This window comes from Sciurus vulgaris (genome assembly GCF_902686455.1).
Source record: "Sciurus vulgaris genome assembly, chromosome: 6".
NCBI lineage: Eukaryota > Metazoa > Chordata > Mammalia > Rodentia > Sciuridae > Sciurus > Sciurus vulgaris.
The window spans coordinates 28,252,021-28,272,105 of record NC_136466.1 but is presented as its reverse complement, the minus strand read 5'-3'; the positions used below and the strand labels follow the sequence as shown (position 1 = coordinate 28,272,105).

Below are 20,085 nucleotides of genomic sequence, written 5' to 3'. Positions count from 1 at the left end.
TTACTAGGCTTATCTTTTCCTTTGTCTCCTCTTCCCTCTTTATTGCTTTGTTTATTTCTCACTTTCCCTATCCTTTCTTGACTTTCCTGTTCCTTTTTTAAATTTTTCATTTTATTTCTTGCCCAATTTTTTTTTTTTTTTTTTTTTTTTTTTTTTTTTTTTTTGAGACAGTGTTCACCATGTTGCCTATGTTGCCCTGGCTGGTCTTGAACTCTCAATTCTTCTGCCTCAGCCACATGAGTAGCTGGGTCTACAGATGTGCATCAAATTGCACCCAACTGCAATATCTTTATTAATCTATTACATTTCCTCATAAATCCCATGGTGATTGATGGAAAGGAAATTAGGATTCTGGGTAGCAGAACTGAGGGGGAAGTGTGTTGAAAGTTTCTCTCCACTTCTGTTTCCCCACTGGAAAAGGCTGTGATTTGAACTTGGATTGGCAAGGTGGCCTTAAAGGGGTCCTAGGTAAAATCACTGCCTTAGTATATCCCCAAATGGGGATGATAATAGTACTTACTTCTGAGGGTTGATTTAAAGATTAAATAGTAAATACCTACAGAGATTTTATACAAGTTCTTGGCATAAGCTCCAACTACATGTTATTTGCTAATATTACTAATTATAAATATTATTATTTAGAGGAATTATTGTCCATAAGGGAATATGTTGGGAGTCACAGATGTCATTCTAACATAAGGAGGGAATAGAAGACTGTGAATATAGCTCAAATAGGTACTTGCCGGTAAATTAGAAAAAGGAATACCAGTGTGCTCTGCCTGCTGAATGGGCTGCACTCATCTTACCGAAATGTGCCATCTTTTCTCCGACGATTTGAATTCAAATTGCAGCCCATGTCCATGTCCCACCCAGATAAGCAATTGGGGTCTAAAGTTAAAGTTAGGCCTTGCTCAGAACTCACCCAGTTTCACAATCCTTATGATATTTTCCATTTTCTCCAATGATAGTGTCTAAGGCAGAATGGTAGAGGGCAGTCTTTTCTAAACCTGAACCACTTGCATAGGATGCCCCAAGTTTTGCTTAATTCATGTACTGTTATTTATTTATTTTTTATATATACCAAATTTTCTTCATTTATTCATCTATTGACAGACAACTAGGCTGGTTCTATAGCTGGGCTATTTTAAATTGTGCTGCTATAAATATGGGTATGCATGTATTGCTTACAATATGCTGACTTTAATTCTTTGGGGTAAGTATCAATGAGGTTATAGCTGGGTCATATGGTGGTTATAGTCCTAGTCTTTTGAGGAAACTTCATACTCATTTCCATAGTCACTGTACTAATTTGCAATCCCACCAACAGTGTAAAGTGTTCCTTTTTCTCCACATCCTCTCCAGTATTTATTATTATTTATATTCATTATGATTGCCATTCCAACTGGAATGAGATGAGATCTCAGGGTAGTTTTGCTGAGCATTTCCCTGATAGCTAAAGGGGTTGAACATTTTTTCATATATTTGTTGGTCATTTGCATTTTTTCTTTTGAGAAGTATCTGTTTAGTTCATTTGCTTATTTATTGATTGGGTTGTTTTTGTTAGTTTTTTATAGTAAGTTTTTTGAGTTTTTTAAAAAAAATTTTTTAGTTGTTGATGGACCTTTATTTTTATTTATTTATATGCAGTGCTGAGAATCAAACCCAGTGCCTCACACATGTGAGGCAAGCGCTTTACCCCTGAGTCACAACCCCTTGAATTCTTTATATATTCTGGATATTAATCCTCTGTTGGAAGAGTAGCTGGAAAATATTTTCTCCCATTCTGTAGATTGTCTCTTTATTCTCTCTCTCTCTCTCTCTCTCTTTTTTTTTTTTTTTTTTTTTTTTTTTTTTTTTTTTTTTGCTGTGCTTTTCAACTTGCTGCCTTCCCATTTACTGATTCTTGGTTTTATCTCTTGAGGTTTAGGGATCTTGTTAAGGAAGTTGGCACCTACACCAATATGTTGCAGTGTTGACCCTATGTTGGCAAAGTTTTTGGTCTAATTCCTTGGTTTTTGATCCATTCTGAGTTGACTTTTATGCAGGGTTAGATTAAGAGGAATCTGTTTTCATTCTTCTACATATGGATATTCAGTTTTCTCAGCACTATTTTTGTTTTAAAGGCCATCTTCTCTGATGTGTTTTTGGTGCCTTAGTCCAGCCCATTCATGCTTGGGGAATTATCACTTTCTTACACACATCTTTTTGTGTTCTGGGAAATGGCTTACTGCAAAGAACCATTCTTCTTGTGACTTGGGTAAAACCCCCAGATGATGCCCTTGTAACCTACGACAAGGCCAGACCTACGACAGACCTCCAAATTCCCGTTCTTTGTTTCATTCATTAATCTGAACTGTTCTCATTTGCTATTCTGATTGGTCAATGTTTGTGACTTGACCTATTATTTGTTTTTTAATTTGATTTTTATCTTAAGCATCTTAAGCATTATCAATATTATAGTGGAATTGCTAAATCTGCTACCTACTAAAATAGCATTCATTGTTCTTTACCTTGCACCCTACCATCAGAACACTTACTAGATTTTAGGGAAAGTTGTCATGGGTGTAAGAGATTTGGAGTCCTTGGTTTTCTGGGCTGGGTGTTAATCCACTGTGAATTTAAGGAATTGGGCCAGATAATTCTTTCCATCTCTAACTCTCTCTTTTTTTTTTTGTGACTAGGAGGATTTAATGAAATTGCTTATGGAATTGATCAGACTTGTCACTTTGGTGAGACCACGTCCCATCCGTCACTTTGTTCTAAAAACACAAGCCTAACTCTGGCCTTTTGTTTTGTAGGGACATTTGACTTCCAGCAGGATGATGTCAGTGGGAAAAACAACTTCTAGTTGCTCAGAAAACTCCAGCAAACACCAAATGGTCTTAGCCTCTAGGCTCATCTGTGCTGAAGAAACCACAACTTAGCAAGTTGACGTTTTTGAAATTTGTCATTTTCCCCTACCTACAAGTTGTATTTCTTAAGGAGGGCTCCAAATTTGTATGTCTCCGACTTGTACTCTCTGACATCCTCTTTCTTTGTTTTTACAAAAAATATTTTTCATCTTTTAAAAGTAATATATGTTGTTATAAGACATTCAAGCATTACAGAAATATTTAATGCAGGAAATAAAAGTCCCCCATAGTCTCATTCTCAAGAGATAATAACAACTATAAACAGTCCTGGGTCCATTTCTCTAGGCCTTTGTCTTCATATGAGAACATTAATCCATATAAAAAAGAGTAAAAGTGGGATCCTACCATAATACTGTTTTGCTCCTTGCTTCTCCCCACACTCACCCAATTTAATCATTCATCCAGGATATTTTTGACTTTTCTGCAAGGAATGAGGTCACCTGGCATGGCTCTGACTGACCATGTGATATTGGATGCATGGTCACTTTTCTCAGGGGTTCAGTTTCCTCACCTGTAAAGGGAGCAGCCGCCTCTAACTCCCTGTGATAGAAGCCTGAAGAAAGAGAAAGAAAGTGTAGGTACCTGGAGGAGGGGTACACCCTGGTGGACAATTTTCTGTCCCATTCTCCTGTGGTATTGGATGTAGAACACTTTCCAGGCCCTGAAATTCTAGCTTCCCAATTTGTTTAGTTGTTTGAACCTCCTTCTAGAATTTAAGCTGCATGAGAGCAGGGACCATGCTCCTTCTGTCATCGATGCCTCAGAACTAAGAACAATCCCTGGCTTAGAGTAGGAATGAAGAAATATATTTTTTTCCAATAATGAGCAAATCATCGACTCCCAGTTGGGCTTCTAGTTGATAGATGGTCCACTGGGAGAGAACAGGGCAGAGAAAGACAGGGCTGAGCCTGGGTAACAGGTAGACAGTGGCCCACCCATGTCCTGGAGCTCAGCATCATCCTACCGGCCTGTTCTGCAAGACTTGTTCCTTTGCAGATATTGTTCTGTCAGTACTCTTTGCCACCTGGTGAATTAATCATTCTCTATTGTGCTGATCCTATGAAATTGTCTTCAATTTCATACTGTATTCCCACCTCCAGACAGAATAGTCAGACTCTTTTAAAACCTCCAACCACACTTTGCACTGAGACCATTTTAATTATAGTAATAATGACTTTTCTGCTTTGTACAGTTATACACCAACACGCCATGTGTCTTCTTTCATTTAACACTTAAGATAATCTGTCGCTCCCATTCCACAGATGAGGAAAACTGAGGCTTCAAAATCAATCTTAAAAACACTCTTAGTCCAAGGTATACACCTAGCAAGTGGTCTTACCAGAATTTCAGATTATATCTGATTCCCAAGATAAAGCTTTGAACTGCTGGGTCTTCTGTGACCCTTCTCAACTTAAGGATTATGCAATGACAGCTGGAAGGACCCACAGGCTTTACCTAGTACAACCTCATTTTAGGCATGGGAACAATAAGACTCACAAAGTCAGAGCAGAGCCTGCATGGAGCATCACATCTTCCCCTGGGTCTCCGCAGCCTATTTTTCAGGAGGTGTAGATTTTTACATTCCAAGACACATTCTATGAGTTCCTTCAAGCCCCCTCTCTCTGAGCATGATGCAATATTTTTCTTGGCTCCTGTGGAGAATTTCTTCTTTTCTACCAGATGTTTTAGGTCACAGTGAGAAAACTACCTCCAATGAAATTCATGCTTTCTGCACAAATAAAGCCATTTTAGAAAGTTGGTCTTGTTCTATGGAAGAGACCTCTCTGCAGGTCTGGGTTATGGTGGGAAGCAACCTTATCTGCAGTGGCTCAGATACTTTGAAAGGTCTAAAGTTCAGACCTGGCCTGCCAGGCAGCAAGGATGAGATTGAACAGCTCACTGCAACAGCTAGAGAGCCAGGACTCAGCTGCCATTGCTAGCTCACACTCTCACTGTGACTCATTGCTTGGAGCAAAAAAGGGTCATAGTGAGACACAGCAGCATTTCGGGGTTGGATGGTTGGATTCCTTCAGGTCCTGGGTTTCTGCAGAGCCAATAAGAGGAGAAGGGGAACAGGCATATGGTGACAAAGCTATTCTGTCCAGAAACACTGCGTTTAATATACAAGAACCACTGGGACGACGCTTTGTGAGAGGAAATGGAGCCAGTTGAAAACTGTAGGAAGCACCAGGGATGTGTCCCTTATCTTGTTTGCTTTTCACACGCACCAAAGAATTCATTAAGTTCTTGGCCTTTGAGGGGCTTACAATCCATCAGGAGAGCTGGAAGCCTCCCCCACCAAAATGTATGGAAAGTCACTTTGAGCAAACTGAGTAGCAACAGTAATACCTGTATTTCCAAGGAGATTTAGAAAGGAGAGTCCATGCCCTGTTGGGGATAGGAACAATGGCCATCAGGGGGATACCAAGGGGGAAGTGTTGATAGAGACGGGTCTCAAGGCATCCACAGGATCTCAGAAACATGGAGAGGGAATTACTATTTGTTTAAGACTTGTGTGCTGCTAAGAAAACACATCTGGAATGGAACTTCATTATCTATCAGTGAAGTTATTATCCCTAGTCTTTTTTTTTTTTTTCCTTCTTTTTTTTTATTTTATTTTTTTATTTTTTATTTTTTTTTATTGTAAACAAATGGGATACATGTTGTTTCTCTGTTTGTACATGGCGTAAAGGCATACCATTTGTGTAATCATAAATTTACATAGAGTAATGTTGTTTGATTCATTCTGTTATTTTTTCCCTTCCCCCCACCCCTCCCACCCCTCTTTACCCTCTATACAGTACTTCCTTCCTCCATACTTGCCCCCCTCCCTAACCTTTAAGATGAGGAAATTGAGGCTCAGAAAGATTGAGTCCACGGCCAAGATCCTATGGCAAGCAAGTGGATTCAAATTAGATTAACTTGAAGCCAGAGCTGGCTCAGATGCCTTTTCTGGGCAGAATTGAGGGGAGGGGAGTTTCCAGACTTATGGAGGGGGGTAGGAAACACTGTGTGTGCAGAAGTGAGACTTATAGACAATGAGAAATCCACTCTTGGTTGGGATTTGGTTTGTATGAAGTAAAGCAGCTGGAAATAGAGGTGGGGGCTGCATGGGTGGCAAGTTGAGTTTTATATCATTCTCGAACCCGGTATTCTCAAGAGAAAGGCAGCATGGCTTGCAAGAGACATGAGATGCATCTGTAGGAACTGTGGCAAATTGCTGAGTGATAAGAGGAAGTTGCAGAACATGGTATTTAGAATGCTTCCTTTTTTTTTTTTTTTTTTTTATGGTACTGAGGATTGAACCCAGGGGTGCTTAACCACTGAGTCACATCCCCACTCCTTTTTATATTTTATTTAGAGACAGGGTCTCGCTGAGTTGCTTAGGGCCTCATTAAATTGCTGAGGCTGGCTTTGAACTCATGATCCTCCTGCCTCAGCCTGCTGAGCCACTGGGATTATAGGTGTACCCCACCATACCCGGCCTAATTCCATTTTTTTATATAGCATGAATAGCTTATTACTGCAGCACACAAGTAAAAAGACTTTCTGGAGCCAGATTGCCTGAATTCCAACCTGGCCCCCCTGCCACTTCCAGGCTGGGGGATCCTTGGAAAGTTCTTTAACTTCCTCCTTACAATGGGATGAAAACACTATGTGCTTTATGGGATTGTTCTGAGGATTAATGTGGGTTAATAGACATTCAACTTCTAGAATGGCATCAGGCATGTAAGCATGTATATTTGGGTTGTTATTATGTTATTGAAATCATCTGGGAGCATGAAATATCCAACTGTTAAGTGATTTATCCTAGGGAATAAAATTTCAGTGTATTTTTGTTTTAAAACATTTCTCCCTATGTTGTTTAATATTTTACAGGAAACAAGTGTAATATTTATAATGTAACAAAGGACAGGAAAACAAAATAAAAAGCCAGCAGGTCTATTTCAAAAGTCGATTTTAGAAGACTTTATTTCTACTGTATATTTTCTTCTATTAGCAACAGGTCTGCTAGAGACACGTTGGGAGATGTCTCTGGTATCAATCGGGAAGCGACCGAAAACAGGTGTCTGAGACAGCATTGTCCAGATTCCCACATCTGGAGTTATGCTTGTGGTTATAAAGGAAGACTGGCTCAGTCCTTGATCCTTTCCCCTTTGTCCTCACCCTGACACAGCTGGACTGGGTGTGGCTTCCTGGTCTAGGGAAGTTCTGAGGTGCCCATTGGGTCTGCTCTGGGAGTGGCCATCTTGGCCCAGTGCTGGTGCTGGGACTGCCTCTCTGATCTCTCATACAGAGGACAAAGGGAGACGGGTTACTCAGTCCTGGGTGTTGGAGGGTTAGATGGTGAGACTGACAGGTCCTTGATCTGAGTACAAGGGACCAGTAGTTAAAAAATTCTGTTCCTGGTCATGAAAATCAAAGAGTGATCAGTAGAATAGAGGAGAGGAACCAGGGAAAGGAGGAGCAGAGAAAGGGGGCTGTACTGGAGAGTAATATTAGCCAAATTATATTGTCACGTTGTGTGCATGAATGAATATGTAACAACAAACCCCACCATTATGTACAACTCTAATGCACCAATAAAAAATGTGAAAAATTGTCTTCCTGGGCCAGAGGTAATGGTGCCCTTCTTCCTGACTTCCCAACTCAGAAATTTTCTCCCATAATCCTAAATAGCTCTTTCAACAGAATGATTTTGGTTGCAAGACAAGTGGGACAAAGAAGAAAAGATGCTGTGTAGTAAACCATCTCCACCCTTTGACAGAGCTCTGCATATGTGCCTTCTTGATGGGCATGGATGTTAGCGCAATTTCCCTCCTATGTGAAGGATGGAGATCGGAAACACGTCTATAATAGATGCCTCTTAAGTTTGTTATTACCTGGAACAACCTGCAAGAGATGAGCTCTTGATTATCTGGAAACGCAAACTCATCTCTACTACCTTCCTCATCCACCTCAGTCTTCTCCCACCTCCACTGTGCTTCGTTTGTGGAGTTCTGGTGACAGTGGAGCAATTAAAAGAGTGCTTTCTAGAGTCGGACCTCGCTCTGATTCTTATTCATTGTCTTACCTTGAGCAAGTTACATGACCTCTTGGTGTCTCAACTTCGTTGCCTATAAAATGGGGATATAATGGTATTTACAGCCTAGATTTTTTGTGAGAATTATGAGATAAGGCACATGATATTGTTAGTACAATGCCTAGCATTCTATAAATATTCAATAAATGTTAAGGATTATTACTGGTGAGTTGTTGCAGTCTGGGCTGAGACGGGTCAACATGCGGAGGACAGAAGAGAAGCTCAGGAAGAAAGGAATCTTTGACTGCCTGTGCTATCTATTAACATAAAAGATGCACATGCTCTGAGCCTCAGCAACTCCATTTCTTGTTTCTGTTATCTGCCTGGAGAAATGCCACATGGGCTCACAAAGATGTATGTGCACTGTGACTATTGTAGCACTGATTGCAGAGGAAAAATTAGAAAAAAAATGTATAAAGCCCACCAATAGGGAGATGAGAGAATACAATTAGAACTCCATAACATAAAATTCTCTGTAGTGGCTGAAGGAATGAGGTACCTCAACAGGTAAGCTTGCCAGGACACACAGAAACACGAGCAGAAAAAATTGTGGAATTATGTTGGCAATATGAGTCCAAGAAATGATTGTGTCTGTGTGTGTGTGTGTGTGCGCGCGTGTGTGTGTAGCTATACACATGTGTGAATTTGAATGTATGTATATGATATATATGAATAAAAATGATCGAAAGGGTAACAGGTGAAGGGTCCTGGAAGTCATTATCAAAGGGGATGTCAGGCTTAAGTACAGTATTAGAATTTCTTTAAAAAAGTATGCATATATTTTATCATTAAGAATGATCAAGATCACAGGAAGAAATGCCTGTCTAGTTAAGAACAGGAAGACCATGGCTCTCTCAAACCAAAGTCCTCGTGGGAAATCCCCACTCTCTTCTCTTAGTCTTCCTTCTGCCTCTGTGCCCCACGGGCAGGGAGGACTATTTTCTTTATGTCTGTTCCAGCTCACAGGAGCTGCAGCACATGTGTGTGTGTGTGTGTGTGTGTGTGTGTGTGTGTGTGTGTGTGTGTGTGTATCAGTGTATATCTACTTATATAATCTCTTTCTATATTGCTAGGTTTATCAGTGTATATCTATCTATATAGATATATTGTATAGATACACACATGCATATTTCAGTGTGGTGGATAGGAGCAAGGAGATCTGATTCTGAATTCTGGCTTTACAGATTAACAGCCTGCTTACTTGTGACTACAAAAGGGCAAATCACTTTTCCTTTCCAGGCCTCAGTTGTCTCAGTTCTAAAATGGGCATAGTAACCACTATCTGCTACCTATTTTTCAAGGTGATGGGAAGCTCACATGGACTTGGAGCTATGGGATATGGTAACCCATAAAGAGCTTTGGTAAGTGTACAGCAAATCTGCCTGGCAGCCAGCATTTCAATTTCCTCGCAGCAGTTCTCTGGAGCTGGGGAGTGTTGCAGTTTGCAGTACGTGGCAATAAATACACAGCTATCAAAAAGCTGAAGACCATAGCAGCAAATTTATTTGGTGAATAAGATACTAGCTTGCTTTGTGGAAAGGCAGAAAAAGGGATAAAGAAGGAAGAACATGATCCTGAGATTAGATAAAGGGTAGAATGGGGCAGTGGCCTCTGGACATCTGGGAGTCCTAAGCAATCCTCCTGTTACACAAGGTTGATGGCACAGGAAGGCTGCTAAGTGAGCTCCTTGGAGAAAAATCAGACGTCCTGCTCAGCATCTTGGTTCACCTCCTCCATTGATCCAGGCAGACTCTCATTGCTATGACCTGAGGCCCCAGGGGGCCTAGCTTGGAAGTTCATTCCTTGGGTAGTCCCTCTTTTACACAGTCAGAGTTCCTAACTATGTAAATGAGAGCTTTTGGTGCACTAGGACTTCAGGGACCAGAACCAGTTCAGGGACGGGGCTAGCTTCCTGGGTAGCCCTCTTGACATGCAAGTGTCGATATTTATGAGGGGGGACAGTGTCTGAGAGGACTGAAGGAAGGGAAGTGCAGTGGTGGAGTCAGGGCCTAGGGACCAGGATGTAGATGATATGTGGTGGAATGTCTGGGGAATGTGCAAGGCTGTGTGTGACTTTGGGAGTCCTGTTATTCCATCACCTCGAGGGATTCATCTAAATCCCTCTCTTTCTCTAAAAAAATAAAAAGGTCGATTTAGGTCAGGGGTTTTTGGTCAGGATGATTTAGTCTTTCTGCTTAAGCCTTCTGTCCATGGAAGCATCAGCATCACTTTGGAGCCGTGAGAAATGCAGATTCTCAGGCTCCCCAGGCCTCTTCAGATGGCAACTGCGTCTTTGTGGCACCCTCTATGAGTCCCATGCCCCCAGAAGTTTGAAAAGCACTGACTTCTTAACATTGCAGCTTTCTCTATCCCCATCCTGGGAAATTCTGTTTCAGTGATTTACAAAGCTGTATTTTACTTTATTTAATATTAATTTTAAAATATTTTCATGGTTTTGGAGATCAAATCCAAGACCTTGCCCATGTTAGGCAAATGCTCTACCACTGAGCTACACCCCCAGTTCTAACTTCAGTTAATTTTTAAAATCACTTATTGAGACGTGGTTGACATATAAAAAGCTGTACATATTTAATGTATAGAACTTGATTGAGTGTGGAGTTAAATATACATCTGTGAAATCATCTTCACAATCTATGCCATAAATCTATCCATCACTCCAACAGTTTGCTCCTGTCCTCTCATTTATCATTATTATTATTATTATTTTTTTTTCTTATAATAAGACTATTTAAGATTTACTCTCCTAAAAAATTTGGGGAAATCTGTCTTTTTCACAAACCCCTCACAGTTAAGGACTGCTGAATTCTAGAACTTCTCAGAGCTTTTGCTGCCCCAAGACTCCAAAGGACAGTGTGATTCTCTGGGGCTGGACAGGTGGGTGACAGAGGATGTGCCCAGACAAGAGTTGAAGCTTATTCTCTCCAAGTCTGTGGGTTTCCTGGTCTATGAGGCAAGACAGAATGCTGCCCAGGAGCTACTGCCCATTTCATGGCTGGGATTAATGATTGTCGGCAGTTCCCTGTTAAGATGGTAAACTCATTTAGCAACGGACACTGAAAAACAGCGGAATTCAAAGGCAGAGAGTGGTAATCTAATTGCACTGAATTAGCCTCGGGAGACTCGGACAATCTAACTTTAGAAAACCACAAAGGGCTCCTTTGTACAGAGTTTGAAAAGCTTTGGGGTCTGAGCACCCCTCATAAGGGCCTGCATGACAAAGCCTGGGCATTGTTTCCTTCTAATGTGCTTTCTGAATGGATTTGCAGGCTGGCCCTATGGTGTTTTCGGTTGTGTGTTAGGCTTAACCAGGGGTTGGTTCAGGGGAGACAGCTGGAGTTCAGTATAGAGAGTCCTGTGGACTGACCGGGTCTAAGGGCTCTCCCTGGACCTGTGCATTTTCCTGTGGATCCTTCTGGTTTATTCTGAGGTGCTTCTCATTTCTTAAAACCAAGCTTTTCTATAACCATGGTGATTTCCTTTTAATAATTCTTTGTCACATTGTATATGTTCATTGCCCAGTTTATTTATTTAAAAAAAATTAAAAAATACCAGTGAGGACGTGTTCATGGTATGCTTTAGTGAGCTTACAGAGATCGGATGGTAATTTGAGAATCAGGAATGGGGAACATTAGCACTGTGAAGGTTTGTCACTGACCTGCATTTCATTTACTCTTCTGCAGCAAATGATAAACCTCAAATTACAAAAGAAGAATTTCTTCTACCCCTCTCCTGGGAGGTAGATTTCTAGTTTCTGCTTGCGCACCTCCACTGTCAGGAACCATCACTACCACTCAGGAAGCCCATTGCACCATTTGACAGAGCTACCAGAAAGTTCTGAATTACATTGAACCAGAGTTTATGTGTACGCATTGAAAAAAAAACCACCAATTATTCTCTTGGAGTTACATAGAACAAATCTAACCTAAAATTTCCCAATATGGGGTCCCTGGGCACCCAGGAGGTTCATGTGATAGTAAATGAGGACTCTGAATCCATCTTAAACAATTCAAAAACTAACAAATTGCATGTTTACATCTGACAAAGCTTTATGGACTAATTCAAAAGCATCACATGTCTTTAGTTTTGTTTCTTCTTAGGTGGTGGCATTGTGCTGTGATATTTGGTACTTCTGGCAGTTATATACACCTTTGATTAATAAAGATGGAGGAAATAAGTTTACGATGAATGGGGTTTAGTACACAATTTTTTTAAAACATGCTTTATGCAGTAGTCATGCTAAGGAGAATCATTGATAGGAAATATGAAACTGTCTTTCTCGCATCGTTTTTTCAGACTGAAGACAGTGATCAGGCATCATGTTTTCTCACTGTTGTAAGCCTTTTTTGGGGAAATTGACACATTTATAGTGTCTGTCAATAATCATGGCCAGGTTAGGATATTCCTCCAAAGAGTAAAGTTGCTTTGTGAGGTTTTCAGTTCTTTCAGGTCTTGAGCTGGGATATATGCTTCAGTATGGCTATATTTTTTTGGTAGTAATTCAAATTTTCTGCAATAGCTGTGACCAAACTGTGTACTCTGGAAAAGATTGGGAGAAGATAATCCTGAACGGCACAGCTAAAAATAATTTGAGAGAGTGATTGGTCGAATCTTTCATTTTACAGGTGGATAAAGTGAGTGCTGGAAAGGTCATAGAACCCTCTCAAGGTCATGTACTAGATAAATTCTGGATCCTGGGTCTGCTGCCCTTTGGGCCAACATGACTTTTCCTAAAGCATATTTTAAAACCCGCGAATAGAATCAAGATGGCCATGCGGGGAGACACTGCCATCCATCTTAAAAATCATTCTGGCTTCTGCCAGCTGATTAAGGAAATAAAGTTAACGACGCCCACATAAATGTGACGCTGTTGCAGGATGCACACAGGCTGCCTGGAGGGGAGCTCTGTGGGCCTTCTGAAGAGGGAAGAAGTGTCTCCCTTTCTGCAAGGATAGGGACTGTGACATCTGCTCTGCAGAGTACCTAGCTTTGGACTGGACATATACACACAAGCTAAGTAAGTGTCTGGTGAAGAAATGAAGGTGGGTCGTCCTGAGCCTTTGTGGGTCTGGGGCCCTGTCTTTGATAAAGAGCATATTAGAGGCTGAAGGGAACTTACAAGGGTTGGAGTCAGTCATTTGAATTGCAAACTGAGTCCTCACCATGGAAGAAGCTTGTTACAGCCATGCTGTGGGATGGAAACAGCTGACTCTAGAAGCAGGGGCTCTCAGATCATAACTGCACTGCTCTTTCCACTGCACCACATAGTTACAACCACTTTTATAAGATGGTCTCAAACACAAATTCCCTAAATGTCCCCTGATAGGTCATTACCACTTTGGCAAATATGCAGATGTTCTATGCTGATTCATAACTTCATTTACTGGACTTGGATCCCAGTCTAGGCTGACACTTGGGAAGAAAAACATGACTCTTTTTCTCTCTCTGTTAAGGTTCCTAAGCCCAAATAAGGGGGTGGACTGATTGACATTTTTATTGGTCCTGATGCAAACTTGCCCAGCAACCTCCCCTTTCCTTACGAAAAAGTCCTTGGCCTATTTCAGAAGCTCTTAGACACTTTCTGCAGTAACCAAAATGCAGCAGGTAAGACTTGAGGCAGGTATAACTATGTTACTAAGATGAAAACGTCATGGTGGTCATCTACCCCTTTTGACAAGCTTGGAGACCCAGCCGCCAGAAGGACCACCTCGAGGGGAAGTTCATTTACTTTTCAATTGGATAGTTTTTTTTTTTATTTGTTTGTTTGTTTTTTAGGACTGAAATATTATGCAATGTACTTATCAGGTTCTTTTTGACCTTAGTGTGGTTGAAACATCTCCCCTTCAAGCTTTGATGACTTTTCTTTGTAAGCGAGTGCCATATTTAATACAAAACCTGTGCGAAAAACCATCTTTCTAGAATGGGAGATGGAAGAGACACATAAAGAAAACCTGATCCTTATTTGGGAAAGCTACCCATGGGTTAGACTACATCTATCTTCCTATCTTTATTTTCTTTTGAAGCACAAACTAGGTGCCTTTTTTGTTTCACTGGGATTGTTGGTATATTTCCTGAGGGACATTTTCTAAAGGAAGGTAGACTTTCTTCCTTATTATAACTAGGATATTAGAGCAAAGCATTAAAAATTGGATCATTTCAAATGGCAGTTCAAAAGTTGGGCAATTTCGTCTTCTTTTCCTGAGCCCCCCCCCCCCCACCATGGTTGTTTGGCAATGTCTGGAGACATTTCTTAATTGTCATGACTGGAGGTAGGAGGGGAAGGGTGCTACTGGCACCAGGGAGGCTACTAAACATCCTACAATGCACAGGACAGCTTTTAGAGCAAAGAATTATCCAGCTCAAAATGCCAATAGTGCAGAGGTGGAGAAATATAGTTATATATTGTGGGTCTGTTTGACTTGTTGATGAGGCAAAAGAATTTTAGGATCCTACCAGACCTATCCTGGTCAAAAGCCTCTGTAAGGGCTCTGGGGATTAAAGCCAAGTTCCCTTTGGCTTGAAAGGTGGTTTGAAAAGAATGCGTTTCCATCATTAAAAAAAAATCTGTCATTTTTTGTTTGTCTGGATATGACTCCATCCCCCAAATGAGACAAAAATTTAGGTTATTAAATTCTAGAATGCCACCTGCAGTATTTTAGAACCTCACTCAGGCTTTACAAAAATCAGAGCAGGAACTTCTGCCAAATCACCTCCTTTTTTTTTTTTTTTTTATGGGGACACAGTTGATGAGCACTGCAATGCCGTTGGTCTCCCAGGACCCCAAGTCACCCTTTCTAAGGCTTTGATTTGTTCTCTATGTTGGCATCACATGAGATTCTGTCCTTACTCATTTCAGTTGTTGTCCCGTTTGTTTTGCTGTTGTTTTTGCCATTTCATTGCTTACGGACTGCCGCAGCAGCCTCTCTGTTATTGAGCGCTCTCGGAGCCCCCGTGTTTTCTCAGCAAGGTGAGCAGCTGGCATATCTTAATCTGAGGAGTACCTGGTCCTGGGATGATTGGATTGGTTCATCCCAACACAGTGCCTCTCCCTTAGGGGAGAAAGGGGGTATTCACATGGAACCTGCTAGGGAGCTGCCAGCATTCATTTATCCCCATACCCATTCTAATAAGTCCCCAGATTTTAATACTTCTGTATTTTCACCTGAAATCTGAAGAATGAAAGAATGAGAAATGAAAATACCAATTGAAGAAAGACAACCTACCCATTTTGTCTCCTTGTGACCTTTTATTTCCTTTCATCTGTCTGAAAAAATTGCTAAGGGTACTTCCCTAGTTAATCCTTCTTATTTATGGTTCAGAAATGAAGAGTTACTCCTTAAATGAAGTATCTATTCCTATATTTTGAAAGTGCAATGGCACCACTGCCTTTCCAGCTTGCTACCGTTATGACTCTTTTTTCCTTATAAACACATCGAATCGTGTCTCACGTCTATTGTAGCTCATGTGTGCCTTCACACACGTAGGGGATAGAGATGTAAATTGATGCTTCCTGATAGGCCACTACCAATTTACTTGAAGAATTAATGCAGCAGTAGGTTCCTAACCTTATCAAAATGATTATAATGCAGACCTTTTAGACTGAGTCTCTTTTTTGTGAAAGACAATGTCTGGGAATGGAAAATTAAGTATCACATACTATTCATCAAGGAAAAAAGGAGTGCGAAACGGGTAGAATGATGTGCTTGGTTCTATTAATTTGCTCTTTAATCTCTCTGGTTCAGTTCTGTCTAGGGTAAGACAAACAGAGAATCAATTTGCATACAAATGTTACCAAGTACCCCATCTTATAGCATTTCACAGTTCTACCAGGTATAAAGGGTGGACAGGATCTAAAAGTATGAATAGGACATTTCCTGCTTTAAAGTAGGTAAAATTTACAGTAGGCCTTAAACTACTGCACTTTTTTCACTCTACCTGACAACTCGACTGTTTACATTCTGAGCTGTGGTCAGAATAGTGGCCTATCAACTAATTATTCAAACTGGAGATTAGAAACTGTAGCATTGGAGCCTTGGGTATCTCATGGAATAGGGATTTTTTCTTCATCTGGACAGAAAGACATGAAGAGAGATTTACACATAGAAATTTATAATTTTGGGGAGAGGTGTCATTCATTTAATAAACAAATCAATGGAGTAATCAAACAAACAATTTATATGCAATGTATTAAACAGGAATTATTTGCTGCTTTATGATGGGAGAGGATGATATTTGGTGGTCACTTAGTTATTTAAAACAACTGGAGTGGGTTATTTCAAATGTCTTTTAATCCAATGCCATGGTAAAACATGAGAAGCAGGCATCTAAAATAGGAAGATTAATGATCCCTGCAAGTCAAGGAAGAAGAATAATTTTTTTCAATTCATATAAATGGAATTTATCATAACCATCTCTGAAGATGGCATGATTCACTCACTTACAAAAGGCCTATCTATTTCAATACTTCCTAAAGAGATGATTTTTCACTTTTCACTTGTACTGAGACAAGAATGCCAAGTCTTTAGGCAGAAAAATTTTAACGTGGGAGACAATGGATAGGGGAACTCAGTTATAGAGTCAAGGATAAGGATAAATTAAGAAACAAAACAAAGAGGAACTATCTATAGTTCAAGATCTGCTGCTAACAGAGTAGTTTGTAAAGGTGGGTAGGGGAAAGGAGGGAGTCAAAGTTTTACAGGGGGAACGTTTCACAGTATCTGTTTTTAAATTCATTCTGCACCCAAGTTCAGGGCCTTACAAACTGAGGTCATAACACTCTTGTTTCCTAGCCCTAAGCCTCAGCAAACCCCTCCCTCTCCCCCGCAGAAAAAGAAAACAACAACAAAAAAGGATAGAAAATGGTATGTTTTGTGTCCAGCGAGTTGGAGTGCAACCTTCCTCATCACCGCTAGTTGTCACTTGGCTCCCAGACGGGAGAGCTGAGGTTTTCGGCACTGCGGTTACAGAGAATGCAGTCCTAATTAAACTGAGTAACTCCTAAAGCTTCCCCTTAAAGTCCTCAACCGAGTGAGAGCTAATATGCACAGGGGGCCGGGAACCAATGTTTTGGGGGTGTAGCAGGCAGAAGGACAAACAAACCGCAAGAAACAGGCAAAAGGCTGCCAGAGCAGCGACTGTCTCAGACCTCCACGCACAAGCCAGACACCCTGCGGGCGGGGGGTGGGAGGGGAGAAGGGGGCGGGGGATGGAAGGACCCGATTGCAGCGATATACGACAACCCCCTCCCCCAAATGATGGGACCACGGACAGAGTCAAACCTCGGTACTCCTTCCCCCCATTTCCGTCAGAGCGATATGGTCAGTAGAAAATTTCATACCTGAAGAATACAATGGTCTCCCAAAGGTAGAGTCGAAGAGTATTGAAGCTGTACATTTTTCAGGTCCTTGTGCTTTGTAGTCCACGAGTTATGGGGGCAGAAATGTTTCAAATTGGCACTTACAAAACCAGCGAGAGCTATTGGAAAAATAATCCAGATGTTAAGGGAAGGTGAGGAATAGGGGTGCGGAGAGAGAGCCTCAGGGGAAATTGGAGCGAGGAGGCTGTAGGTACCACGGACAGCGGCGGCCGCGTAACGTTTCAGCACCACGGAGAGCGTCCAGTCCCGCTTTTCAGGAGCGCGAAGAGTATTGCTGTTTGTTAAACTCCAGCGTGTCTGTTGGCTCCCTGCGGCGCTGGGGAGGCACGTTTGGGGGTGGGTATATTTTCCTTTTTTTTTTTTTTTTTTTTTTTTTTTTTTTACCCCTGTTTTTCTGTTTAAACGGCCAGCTCCGTACAAGGGAAAAATTCTTCTGTGGAGATCAGAGCGCTGGCCTCGGACCTTTAGATTGGGCGAGCATCTTGGGTAGACAGAGCAAGGCTTTATGGCTCTGGGCTGGCCTGAGGGGGTCAGGGGCGAGGGGAAAGCGGTTGACGGCGCAGCCTTCAGTTAAATCTCGGAGAGTGTGCCAGGCTGGCGCATCGCGACCGAGTCCCGGAATTTTGCTCCCCTGCCTCCGTTTCGGTCTGTTGTCGCCGTGCAATCCCTGTTCTCTGGTCCCCGCCGAGTAAGTTATGGTCGCTGCAGGAAAGGTGTCCCATTGCTTGGCGCTGCAGGCGTGAGAGAGCCCAGGGCAAGTTTCAGGGGCTGCTAGGGTCCATGGCTACCCCGAGGGGCTCAGGAGCCCAGGGCTTCAGATGCATCTCGGTTTTCTGGACTCGCCCATCTTCCTTTGGCTAGGACAACTCCAGATCTTCAGACTTTCTTACTGCATTAATTTAATAAACTGACGGCGTAGGGGATGGAGGGGCGGGCGGGGGGCGATGGCCGATAGGAGGGGGTGGAAAGGGGAAAGAAAAGGGGGGAAAAACTCCTTAGTATCTTCAAACCCTCCCACTCGAGGTGCTCATTGGCCCGCGGCTGCGAAAACCAGATCTTCTCCCGGTATTGGGCCAATCGCGTGTTAGACCCTGGGTTGAGTTTAACGCTTCCAGTGCTGGGCGAGTTCCGCTTCCCTAATCTCCTGGGTCCCCAGCGTCTGTGCGTGCTTTCAGTGGGGGTGAGGGAGGTTATGGAGTTAATTTCTCGAGGTCTCTCAAAATCCAACTTTTTAAAAGAACATAGTCCTAAGTGTGTAAAACACCACGGATCCCAGTTCGGATGTGCTTCTGGTCTCAGTTTATCATTTTAAAAGGGAAGAGTTGAACCAGATCACTGAATTTCTTCAGAACTTCGAAGTTAGAATACATCCTGGAAGGAAAGGAGAGATTTTTCTAAAAGGAGTCTGGTGGATAAAGGAAGTCCCCCTCCAGTGTCAACGCAGCAGGAAAACACAGGAAAGGATTCTTAAATTTTTCAGGGTCAAGAGGGAGCTGCCCTCCCTGGCACCCTTTTGGGAGAGAAGAAAGATAACCTTCCAAGTGGACAGGAGACAGTTTAATTCACAATTTCTAAGCTGAGTCTCTAGAGCTTGTAACTTGCTCCAAATCAATGTGAGGGTCAATTTATACGAGTATCCAACACTTGTTGTTCCCTCCTCCTATTTTTTCTTCATCCCACCTCTCTGTTTCTCCACCTTATTTGAGTCTCAGAAACCAGATATATATTTCACCTTGGAGCCCATCTGGAGAGGTGGAGTTAATCAGATTTTCTCCAAGCTATGTGACTTTGGTGGATTAATAGCCTCTGCAGGATTTTCTGGCCGATTTAAACTCCCTGGGACTCTGGGCTACTGAGGGAGAGCAACCCCTCTCCCTTACCCAGTAACTTTGGGGATGCCTTCTTTGGGTTGGAGACTGGCTTTTCCTAGAGTAGTTCTCAGCTACTCATCTCTCTAAACCCAGGTCTTCTTTCAAGCATGGGCGTCTGGAAAGCTTTGTTTACCAGCTTTCTACCAGCAGGATTTCCCGTAACAACTTACTCTGTACTACTGCTTCCTTTATTGGCTACCGCATACCAGAATTTCCATGATGTTCTGCATAGTGACTGAAAAGGACATTTTTACTTTGATGATGAGTGTTCACATGAATCTCATTCAAATTTATAAGTCAATAGGTAGCATGTACTATTAAAAATATGTAATATATAATCAAAAGTGAATCTTTTATGTGACTAGCACTCTTGTGCACTTGACATAACCTCATTTACATTTCACAGTCATACTTTGCAGTAAATATTACTGTCTTTGTGCATATGTTTGTGTACACGAATGTGGGTACATTTCTAAGTCTAAATAGACAAAATCAGCATGTATTATTTTGTATATAAATTTATTTGTGATTTATATTCTGCCCAGTTCTGAAGAGGATTTGAAATGCATATACATATTTGTACATTTGTATTTGTAAATGGGTCTCCCTGTCTCTATATGCCTTACATACATGTAAGACCCCCCAGCCCCTATATGTGTGTTATTGTGGTACCTCAGAGGCACCAAAACTAGCTGTGAACTGGCAAGTTTGTCCTTGCCCTCATCTGGCTAGGAAGTACCAGTGAAATCAGATGTGGATATACTGTGTTTCGTTCTCTTCTCCTTCAAGAGAAGCGCTCTCTCTCTCTCTCTCTCTCTCTCTCTC

The 20,085-nt window shown here is 41.7% G+C and overlaps 1 protein-coding gene across 2 annotated transcripts in view; it reads right to left on the bottom strand.

Annotated features, from left to right (window-relative positions):
- The window catches only part of GLRA1 (glycine receptor alpha 1), a 79,632-nt gene extending 61,335 nt beyond the window's left edge, over nucleotides 1-18,297 (bottom strand). For both annotated transcript variants that reach the window (XM_079145619.1, XM_079145620.1), the window contains exon 1: nucleotides 17,351-18,297. In XM_079145619.1, coding sequence (XP_079001745.1) covers nucleotides 17,351-17,406 — 56 coding nt within the window. In that variant the 5' untranslated portion in view covers nucleotides 17,407-18,297. The remainder of the gene's footprint in view (nucleotides 1-17,350) is intronic.
- Nucleotides 18,298-20,085: the final 1,788 nt, after the last annotated feature.